Here is a 12,310-nt window from a genome sequence, read left to right as displayed (position 1 = left end):
AAGAGATTTTCGGAAATTATTTTGTCAAAGTTTTTTTCACTCTAACTATATGAATTGCGAGGAAGATTTTAATAAAAACTTATTGGACATAAAATCGACAAATAAAGGGTGTTCAGATAGGGACGCTCGATGTTTGAACGGCGCGCGCGCCTAAACCGGTGGGGATACAGCTGTCAAATTTTGTGAGGTTATTAAGTTAGTCTTGACATTTTATCATGGAGCAGTACACGATTCAACAATGCGTGGAAATTGTGAAAATTTATCATCAAAACAGATGTTCGATTCGTGAAACGTTCCGCGCATTGCGTCCAATTTATGGTGCGCATGGCCGTCCTGCTGAGTCTACTATTCGACGTCTGCACAATAAATTTGAGAGAACTGGCTCAGTGGCAGACCAAACAACACCCATACGGCAACGAACAGTAAGAACAATCGAGAATATTGCTGCTGTGCGAGAGAGCGTGCGTCAAGACCCGCATCAGTCATTGCGGCGACGTGCACAAGAACTTGCCCTTCCAAAGACCTTAACATGGACAATTATGCGTCGAGACTTGAAATTGCACGCGTACAAAATTCAATTGACGCAAGAATTGAAACCGCAAGACCATGGACAGCGCCGTACATTTGCCGCATGGGCTCTAGAGCAGTTGCAAGTCGACCCTGCATTTGCACGGAAAATCATCTTCAGCGCGAGGCGCATTTCAGGATGAACGGGTATGTCAATAAACAGAATTGCCGTATATGGGCTGACCAAAATCCTGAAGTGACTTGCTCAATTGCTATGCATCCTGCTAAAGTGACTGTATGGTGCGGTTTCTGGGCTGGCGGCGTAATCGGTCCATATTTTTTTGAGGACGCTATGGGCAACGCGCTTACGGTCAATGGAGATCGGTATCGCGCCATGATTAATGATTTCCTGTGGCCTCAACTGGACGATATGGATCTAACAGACATCTGGTTCCAGCAGGATGGCGCTACGTGCCACACCGCACGCGCAACGCTAGATTTACTGCATGAAAAGTTCAACGGTTTCATTATTTCGCGCGGCGGCGATGTGCACTGGCCACCAAGATCGTGCGATATAACGCCTTTAGACTTTTTCCTGTGGGGCTACGTGAAGTCTCAAGTGTATGCGGATAAGCCAGAAACAATTGCAGCATTAAGGGCCAACATCATTCGCGTCCTCGGACAGGTAGACGCTGAAATGTGCGGAAAAGTGCTCGAAAATTGGACCATGCGAATGCACGCTGTACAGCGCAGTCGCGGTGGCCATATAAACGATATAATCTTCCATACTTAATGTCGTCGAATGCTATTTACGATCAATATAGACTTTTAGTGCTGACTTAAATTTTTTTCCTTTTTTTTCCATTTTAACTTTCGAGCGTCCTTATTTGAACACCCTTTACAACCGATGTATTTACCGTGCATCCAAATGAAGGGCACAGGGGTAAAAGGGGCTCATTGCAATTTTACTCAAAACTGTGATATTTTCAGGATTGATAGTATTTCATATGTACTTTTACATCCCATATTCCAAACTAGATAAAACGTGCTCATTGAAGAGAAAATCTGCTTAAAAAAAAAGCTATACACGGGTCGAACGAGCTCATTTATCGTGTAAACCGAGCTAAAACGGGGTCATTATAGAAATGAGCGCGTTTTTGCATGCAATGCGTTTCAACCACGTTTAGTAACAAATTTATTAAAATTAATTTGTTCCAATGTTTAGTATTATTGCGTCAGTTGGTCGGTCTACTAACGAGAGCGTGCTTTTTAAACTCAAAAAGTTCTCATTATGGAAAGTGGTGAACATAGCATTGATGAAGCACTAAACCTGTAAAATAGTGTAATGGAGCCTGGGAGCAAAAAGAAAATCTTACGGCAGATTAAGGGACGTTAATAAGAAAATGAGACTCCAAAATCATGAAATGGGCCCTGATTGCAACTGTTTAAAAAAGTGTTTTGATGTTGTACCCAGTGATACAAGATGTAACATATTAAAGCATTTTAACATGCTTAGTTCGACTAATGCTCAAAATTCATACCTTAGTGGCTTAATATCAGTACTTCCGGTTCAACGTAAGACATTGAGAGAAGGTGCTAAGCACTACAGTGCATCCTACAAGTACAGGGTGCGAGCTGTGGTAGCAGGTAGCACGGAGGAATTTGACGTGTGCCGTAAAGCATTTATTGCTATACATGGCATATCAAGAAAAAAAGTGGAAATTTTGGTAGCACGCTAGAAGGATATGCTCCTGAAGATAAACGAGGTAGGCACCTAAACCATTCTAATAAGCTTCCAGTAGAAACTATAAGCCTAGTCAGGCAGCATATCAATTCATTTAAAGGTCGTGGAAGTCATTATGGCCTGAAGGACTCTTCAAAAATATACCTTTCTGAAGAGCTAAACATAAAGAAAATGCATAAAATGTTTAAGGAACTTCACCCTGGCAATAAAATATCGTACGAGTCGTACAGGCAGGTGTTTTGCCGTGATTTCAATATCTCCTTTGGTTATCCACGAACGGATACTTGTAGCAGCTGTGATGAGTTCACAATAAAAATTAAAAACTTAGAATCTGAAAAACTGGTGAAAAACTCATCTGAGGAGATCTTACGGATATCTAGGGAGATGGAGAGATTAACTACAGAAAACGCGTTACATAAGAAAAAAGCGGAAACTTTTTATAGTAGGAAGAGGCAGTGGCGGTTCCTCAATAAGTGCACATGTGCACGTGCACTCCAAAATATTTTTTTTAAACAAACAGAAAACATATAACAAACATTCTATATCATTTTTAAGTTAATATTATTTCTATTCGATCTAAAAAAGAATTTAAATAGGAAATAGCAGAACCGCAATTAAGTATTTATTTTAAATTTCTTATCCATCTCAATACCTACCGCGACACGCGAAAACTCTGCACAACGCGCGGTAACGACCAGGGTTGCCAGGTGTGGCGCATTTGCGCCAAAGTGGCGCTTTTAAATTTCAAATGGCGTGTAAAATTTTGGTACATGCGCCGGGCGCCTAAAGTGACGCTTTTGTATTTTGTAACGCGCACCTTGATTGTAAACTAGTCAAAAGAAGCATTGGTTTTGGTTGGTTCTTAATACTATTAATTTCATAAACAAATCCAACTACCAAAAGAGATCGTCTGCCATTCGCCTTTGCATGAGCGTGAGCATAAACTGGGCTTTAGCACTACAGATGCTTATGACTTTGCTCATCAACCGTGACAGTTGTCATGTTGACAGTTGACATGGCGGCAACATTATTGGTTGTGGTTTGTGTTTTGAATTGATATTGATTGATTTTGCGTCGTTTTGTCGTCTAGTGTATAATTATCTATTAATAATATATTATCACTATATGAAAGCTGTTATTATTTGATTTTTTTTATGATAACTCTTACAAAAAGGCAGGTTTCTCGGCAAGTTTACAAAGCAAGAAATAGCAATAAAAAATGGGTAGAATTAAGAAGATACGAAAATTTAATAATGCTTGGTTAACTGAATCATGGGCTAAAGGTAAGAAAAGTTCATATGCCTAAGTATTTTTCAAATTCCTAAATTTTAATTTAATTTTAAGGTTGGCTTGTTAAACCCGAGGGTTCAGCTCCATCAGAGGGCTATTGTAAAATTTGCAGAAGTAACATCAGAGCCCAAAAAGCTGATTTAATTCGGCACACCCTATCAAAAGTTCATTTAAAAGAATGCTCGAAAACAAATGTAAGACCCGAACAGAAAATAACGAGCACATGACAGTAGTGTCACCAGAGGCTAAAATAAAAGATTTGATGATAGCTGCCCATATTGCATGCCACTCTTCAATAAAATCGGTGGATCATCTAGGTGAACTACTAAACAATTTAAAGATAACGTCAAGTAGTAATTCTATTCGGCAGCATCGCACCAAATGCACAGCCCTTATAAAAAACGTTATATATCCTTCTTTGTTAGAAGATCTATTGAACGATATTAGAGAGGCAAAGTACTCGTTAATAGTGGACGAAAGCACTGACATATCGACCAAAAAATTTTTGTGTTTGTATATAAGGTATTTTAGTAATAAGCAGTGTAAAATAAAAACGGACTTTCTCGGACTACTCGAAGTAGAAAAAGTGACTGCTGAGCAGCTATATTTAACGCTCACAAACTATTTAAAAAAACTTAAGTTAGATGTAAAACATTTATTTGGATTAGGCACAGACGGGGCGAATAACCTATGCGGCAAAAATAATTCGATATTCACATTGCTCAAAGCAGATTGTCCCAGTTTACAAATAATTAAATGTATTTGTCACTCGTTAAATAATGCAGCTGGGAAGGCCGCTGAAGTTTTGCCCAGAAACCTAGATTTTATGTGCAAAGAAATTTTCAATTATTTCAATTGTAGCCCCCTAAGAAGGGCTGAATATAAAAGATTATTCGACACATTTAACGTTAATGAAAAGAAAGTTTTCCATAATTTTGTTCAATTGTCGGCTACAAGATGGTTGTGCCGATATAATGTAATCGATATAATAATTGAACATTTTGACGAACTTAAAATGTATTTTAATTCAATTGTTGATGTAGATAAATCATATACAGCTCTTTTATTAAAAAACATGTTAAACGATAAAACAAATTTATTATATTTAGTATGTTTAAAAGCAATAATGTATGAGGTAAACAAATTAAATTTATCGTTTCAAAAAAATTTTGTAGAAATTGGAAAAGCTTACTCTGAAATAGAAGATTTTATTTTCTTCATAGCAAAAAAAATTATGAAACCAGTTTTTACCCAGAGTTGCTCTTTAAAAACAATAACTAATAATCTCAATAATAACTTGGCGTTTCTTAGTCCTACAGATGCACAGCTAGGTTTGGACTATTGTAGAGAAGTAAAAAAAAGTGGTTTAAATGCCTCTGATATTGAAGGGGTTGATATCAGAATGTGTAATTATATAAAATTACTGCTGGAAGAAGTATTATCTCAAACAAGTTGTAAAGATTTTGAAAGTCTACCATTCCTAAATGTATTTGTCCCTGAAAAGGACATTTTTAAAATTGAAAATCAATATAATAAATTAAAAAATATTCAGTGGAAAGACATTTATGGTTCTGATATTTTAGAAAACTCCTATACATTTTGGGAAACTGTTAAAAATCACAAAGATGCTGTGGGTAGGCCTGTTTTTACTGAATTGGCTAATTTTGTCTTCATTCTATTATCTCTACCAAATAGCAATGCTACTGTTGAGCGAATTTTTAGTATTATGAACATCGTAAAAAACAAAATGAGAAACCGCATGTCTGTCTCTTTGTTGAACTCTATTATACAGATAAGAGTCTTTTTCTTTACTCAAAATATATGTTGCAACTCATTTACCCCGACAAAAAAAATGATTCAAAAATTTAGTAATGCTATGTACAGTACTCAGAAGACAGAAACAGATAATGAGCTCGATGAGGATGTATTACCTCTTCAACTCGTAGTTGAAGATACTGATGACTTTACTGAATATCCTATATTGTCAATAATTGACGAATAATTAATTATGTTTTTCTTATATGTTTTAGTTTAAAGATTACTTGTTCTTTTATTTGCACGTATATACTGAACTTATGAAGTAGCATTAATTATTTAATTTTTGCTTTATATATAGGATGTTTTTTTTTTTTGTTAAATATTTTAGAATATTTAATTTAGAAATATGTAATATTTTTGTTGTCATTATTTTTATGAAAAAAGTTATTTTGTAGATTTCCCATTTATTTTATTCCTATATTTTTTTAAAATAAAGTATATGAGTATTTAAACACATTTGTTTCTGATTACAAAAAAAAAACAAATTAAAATTAGGTAATTACTATTATATTTAATAAAATAATAAATATGTATATCTATACCGGGTGCTGCATCTCATTACGCACCATAGGAATTACAATGCAAAAATAAAGAAATAGAAATTCCTGCTTCCCTAATTGCTTTAGCTAAAAAGTTATATATAGGACCTTTTTTGTAGCAAATTAATTTTGTTATAAGAAGGTATTTTTATAAAACAAGATATTTGAATCGTGGAGGCAAAATTGTCGAAAATTTTTCGCTATTTTTTCCCCTCCCAATTGTGCACTCCCATTCCTTAAAGTCACGCGCCGCCACTGGGAAGAGGATGGCTAAGATAAACAGTAAAAAAAAATCTAATTTAGAGGCAATTTGTATGGATTTTGCCAAGAATCTTCCAGCGCCAAATATACCAACAAATGATACCTATTACAAAAGGCAGCTATCAACATACGCATTTAATGTTCACGTATTGTCTACCTCTGAGAGCTATTTTTACGTCTATCCAGAAACCCAAGGGAAAAAGGGTTGAGATGATGTGTGCTCACTGCTTCATAACTTCATATATAACCATCTAGATCGAGAAGTAAAGCACCTACAAATATTTTGTGATTCATGCAGTGGCCAACAAAAAAATTTTACCTTTTTTCGTTTTCTTCATAACTTAGTCAACAACGAGAAAAAGGTTAGAATCAGCTTCTATCACGTTCCCCATTCGAGGACATTCCTATATGGAATGTGATAAGAATTTTGGCCTCGTAAACCAAAAAAGCAGAACAGATCTTCCCAAAGACCGGTTGAAAATATTGGAAGAATCCCGCCATTCCCCAACTCCATTTACGATTATCGAGGTCAAACACACCTTTTTCCGCAGCTGGGGAAAATTTCTTGACAATAGTTACGCAAAAAAGTCGCCATTCCCATCTAGACCAATCAGAGAAATTAAGATAAATAGAGGACCTTTGATACAGTATCGCACTACATATAATGGATGTTGGGAGTCAGCTTCGCTGCAAGGAAAAAACCGAAAGTCTTCGCGATTAGCTGTTCGTCATCTTCAAGACAACGAATTTATGCTACCTGAGTTAAGTTATGAAGGTACAAATTTTTTTTTAATTATTAAATCTGTTTTTTACGTATTTTATTTATATATTTAGGGCAGCTTCCAATATCTGCTAAGAAGTTTCGGGACCTGCAGCATTTAAAAAAGTTTTGCAACAAAGCAGCGCAAGACTTTTTTCAAACCTGCCGCATCACTAATTAACGAATTGGTAAATTTTAAGGATAAGGTCGGTTTTATAGATCTACAATAGTAATATCTATTATTTTTTTAGAAATATTGTTTGGAGCCTTTCGCACTAATGACGATCGAGGTTATGATTACTGTGAAAGAACAGGCTCATTTCAATAAAATGGACCCCTTTTTCCCCTGTCACTTTTGTACCTGTATGCGATTTTATTATTTGTTTGTACTAAACGGAAATACAAACAGTCTCAAAACACTTAGGGAGTTTGTTTATTGTTTTATCTTCACAAAAAAAAAGATAATTGATTGAAAAAAGCAACATAGCGTTCGTAAGCTAGAATTTCAACCTTAAAATCGCTCTGCTTAAAAATCACAAAAATGCTCATGAGCTCCTTTTACCCCTGTGCCCTTCAAATGATAAACCTGTAAAAGCCTTGGTCCTCCCACATTACAGTTATACCAAAGAAAACATAGTTACCGAAAATACATTTAGTTACGTTTGTGGGTACCTATTAAAAAAATCTTTGGAAGTTCACACATGTAAGTGTTGTAAGAAGTGCGTAATGTAAGAAACTGCGAAAGTTTAAATATTAATAACATGCTTATTAATTTTAACGCTTTCGACAAAGAAAGAAATGTGTCTGGAGGCTTACAAACCCCTCCCAAAGAGTTCGTTCACTATATTTTTCAATTAGAATCTTCTTTTAGTGAAAACTTTGATAAAATTTGCAATAAAATAGGAATTTCCAATTATTTGTATAAACTAGTTGAACACATGGATTTTCAACATCCTTGTAAACATTTTCCACTAAAATATCTTAAAAAGTTGTTTATAAGATTAAAAATATTTTATACCTTAAAATATAATAATAGATGTTTTAAAGTCAAAAACACAAAAAAAACATCAGCAGTGAGAAAATTAAAAATTTTACCCCATGTATAAATTTTTAATTTATAAAAAAAAAAATCTAAAAAAACAAATGTGGTGTTGTGTGTTAAAAAAAGTTAAATTTGTAAGTATTTATACATATGTATAGTTATTTGGCCGACGGTGTGCCAAACTTCAAGCTAAAGAATTTTAAAGATTATAAGAGGCCTCATCAGTCTTAATAAAGTTTGGCACACCGTCTGCCAAGCACTGTATATGTAAGTACATACACCATCTATTTTATAATATTTACATACTGGTATACTGTATCCAATTTATGTGATTGGATACAGTATGCCAGTATCATGTTTATAGACTTAATTTGTACCTATACAGGGTGTCCGCTAATTAATGGTACATGGAAAAACCACAGACTCCTGATGTAAAAATATTACGATTTAACTATATTTACCTATATCCAAAAGTTGATATTAACTGAGATACAGGGTGTTAAACTTAAAACTTTTTTTTTTGTTTTTCCCCAATAACTTTAACAAAAGTTAACTTTTTTTCACACAAATTTTTAGTTAGGGGTTTTTTAGGTCGAGAAATTCATATTTTTAACAAATTGAGTGTACAATGTAGGGGTGTCGCAGACAGCGCACATCTTTTTCTCTTTCATAAGGTCATAACTTTTTTGTGCTTAACTGTATTTAAGTTTTTATTGAAAATAATACATTTTGATTTGAATTTGAAAATTTTTTCATATTTTTTACGTGAAAGAGGTATACTAAGTTGAAGTCGCTTAGAGTTACCGTTTTGGAGATATTTGTATTTAAATTATTTAGTGCACCATGCACTCGACCACGGCTGAATAATTAATATAATCGGGAAATAATTCGCTTTTTTAAAGTAAGCTATGAGAAAGCAAATGAACTTTAGAGACGCAGTTGTTAGGAAACCGCCATGTTGCTGTTGTTTGTTGATTAGTTTAAAGTTGTCAGAAAATATTTAATTAGTGTTTTCTGTGATTTTGCATCCAGTTTACTGTTTTGTTGAATTTTTAAATTTTTCGTATGTTGAGAAACAATGCCGAGGCACAATCTTTTTTCAAATGCCGAAATGAGGGATATGTTGTGTGTATATGCGCAGGCAAATTTTAATGGACGCGAAGCCTATAGACGATATTCAGAACTCTATCCAAATCGAAGAGAACCTGATTTCAAGATCTTCAAAAATCTTAACGATCGATTAGGAGAAACAGGTACATTTCGTCCTAAATGGAATTCCGCAGGGCGCCCGAAGGTTATAACTCCAGAACAAAAAGAAGAAATTCTGGTCCGCGTGGCTGAAAATCCGGAAATAAGTGCAATACATGCTGCTGCGGCAACTGGAGTAGGCAAGTCATGCATTTGTAAAATATTTCACGAAGAGGGTCTTTATCCGTATCATTTCACTCCTGTGCAAAATTTATTAGAAAATGATTTTGCGCCCAGGATAGAATTTGCCCGTTTTTGCCGTGCCCAAATAAATGCCGACCCCATGTTTCTGAATAAGATACTATTTACTGATGAAGCAACGTTTACACGTAGAGGCATTTTCAATTTTAGAAATAAACACACATGGGCATTACAAAATCCACATTCAGTACACGAACGCCATTTCCAACATGAATTCAAAATTAATGTATGGTGTGGTATAATCGATAATTATTTATTGGGCCCTTTCGCACTACCTTCCAATTTAAACGGGGAACTCTACCTTGAGTTCCTAGAAACACATTTACCAGATTTTCTCGATGATATTCCGCTGGACATAAGGCAACATATGTATTTCATGCAAGACGGAGCGCCAGCACACTTCTCTAGAGCTGTCAGAGAGTACCTAAACAACCGTTTTCCTAATCGCTGGATAGGTCGTGGGAGCCAGAGCCCAAGGCCGGCGCGAAGTCCCGATTTTAACCCGCTGGACTTTTGTGTAAGGGGCTATATGAAGTCGCTCGTTTACAAAGAAATAGTGAATTCCAGAGAAGAACTATGGCAGAGAATTTTATATGCTGCACAAAAGCTACGGAACGAACAATTATTTTTTAAAATTAGTAGACCTTTCAGCAAAAGAACTGTTAAATGTATTGAAGTGAATGGTAGACATTTTGAACAGTTTTTGTCAAAAGCAGATCTATTTTTTTACTAAATCTCGTCACAGTTTCAAAATGGAAAAGTTATCAGTCGCCTAGTTAAGTTTGTTTTCGTTAATGTTATTTTCTTTCAATATATTTTCTAGCGTCATAGTTATTTTAAATAAAGTTAATTAAATGATAATCCAATTTTTGTCTGCATTATTCTCAATGACTTATACTAAAACATTATTTATGATGTAAAAAATGATTGGTAAAGAGTAACAAGACATTGGCTGTTATGAATAACACTTGAGTTGAAACTCCAAGTATGTACTCATGAGCATGAGCATGAAGTGCTGGTTTGTTCTCCGTTTTATATGAATAAAAATAATTCGCTGAGAGGAGTATGTGCTCCGAATACATAAAGTAGATACTCGATATTTCCAAACAAGTCTGCACCTGAAAAAACACCAAATAAACAAGTGCCGCGTTTCGCATATTCGTGTATTAGTATAAATTCAAGTATCAGTGTGCAATGAGTGAAAGTGAAGAAGAAACTGAAGTCTGCGAATCCCAAATGGGATTTGTAAACATGCTACGTGATGTTCCCATACTTTTATCCAAGTCACAAACACCAGCTGTCCGAAAGTCAAAAAGCCAAGCAATAGAACTGATTAACAAACAGTGGAAGCTGAATTTCGGGTCACAAATAACGACAAGTCAAATGTACAAAAAAATTAATAATATGAAATCCAGACTCAAGAAAAAGACTGACATAAACAGGACTGGAAATAAGAAAATTGTGCTGCAGGATTGGGAAAAGATTTTGTTGGAAATCATGGAAGGCAACACAAATCCAGTACTTGCAAAAGTTCCAGGTAAATTAATTAATATCTTCTTCATAAGTAACTTTATTTAAATTACCATATATATTAGTGAACCTATCTAAAGTTTGCTATTATTTATTATTTTGTGAAAATTGAATGATTTATAAAGTTATGTTGTTTATAATAATTAATTACTTATTGTTTAACATTTGATCAAGTATTTTAGACAGACATTTTTGTAGCTTAGAAACAAAAAAAAGTTACAATATTATTTACGAAACTTTATCACTTGTCCATTTTTTAATATAGAAACTGTATGAATATTTACTTAATTTTTCATTTTAGGAGCATTATCCGTCGGCATACAACAAACAGAGACGAAAATCGGCCATGAAAATACAATCCCTAGGCAATCAACTTCTGCTTCTGAAACGAGTGCAGCAAATGATGATGCTATTAGTACAATACAACATGCACCTAAAAAAAAGAAACATAATAAAGGTAGTCCTCTCGAAGAATATGAAACAAACGTTACTAAACAACTCTCGAATAACGAACTACAAAGACTAGTTTTACTGAAACAACTGAGAGTTTTAGAAATGAAAGAGGAAAAACTCAAGAGACAGCTAAACAGAGATGTTGATGAACAATCTAATTCAAGCAATAATAATATCATTCAAGCTGACAATGGACAAGCATATTTCAAATTATAATGTGTCAATACTTTTTAGAATCACTTACGAAATAAAGAATTCTAACATGTGACAAAAACATTTTTCTAAAGTGTTAATAATAAAAATGATAAATAAGTTCTTTCCACGCTTTACTTACTTCAAGCGAGAGCAAGAATGACATCTGCTAACTCAGATCGCCTCCGTTGCCCGCTTCTTCTAATATTATTATTATCCAACTCCTCTTCTGCCGGATACGCAAGTGGGATATCTTCTAATGGGAGCTCCATAGGATCTAGCTCATCTTTTAAATATTTTGCTACATTGTGTAATATACAACAGCATATGACAAATTTTGGAACTTTTTCTATGGATACCCGCACTTTATATTGTAGCATCGGAAATCGTTGTTTTAGTTGACCAAAACATCTTTCAATTATTACACGTTCCTTTGTAAATAAATTATTATAAGCACGTTCTTGTGGTGTATTAGGATTTCTAAAAGGTACCATTAGCCACGGTGCTATACCATATCCTTCATCTCCTAAGAGTAGTGCTTGCGACCTATGAAAATCATTCCTCGCAATATTTGAAATTTCTGAATTGCTCCAAATCCGTGAATCGTGAACAGATCCTGGCCATGAAGCGTCTACACTTGTAAACCACTCATCTGAATTACATGTGGCTTGGACATTAATGCTGTGATATCCTTTGCGATTAATGTATTGATCGCTATGAATAGG

The 12,310-nt window shown here is 34.6% G+C and overlaps 1 protein-coding gene across 1 annotated transcript; it reads left to right on the top strand.

The window, feature by feature from the left end:
* The first annotated feature begins 781 nt into the window (after positions 1-781).
* LOC126747046 (uncharacterized) lies at positions 782-1,300 on the top strand. Its single transcript, XM_050455528.1, has one exon. The coding sequence runs from the start codon at positions 782-784 to the stop codon at positions 1,298-1,300; it is 519 nt and encodes a 172-aa protein (XP_050311485.1).
* Positions 1,301-12,310: the final 11,010 nt, after the last annotated feature.

This window comes from Anthonomus grandis, chromosome 18 (genome assembly GCF_022605725.1).
Source record: "Anthonomus grandis grandis chromosome 18, icAntGran1.3, whole genome shotgun sequence".
NCBI lineage: Eukaryota > Metazoa > Arthropoda > Insecta > Coleoptera > Curculionidae > Anthonomus > Anthonomus grandis.
This window is presented reverse-complemented; position numbering and strand designations above follow the sequence as displayed.

Bases quoted from the DNA above. Each gene is read 5' to 3' on its own strand.
- LOC126747046 (XM_050455528.1), top strand. From the start codon at position 782: ATGCATCCTGCTAAAGTGACTGTATGGTGCGGTTTCTGGGCTGGCGGC.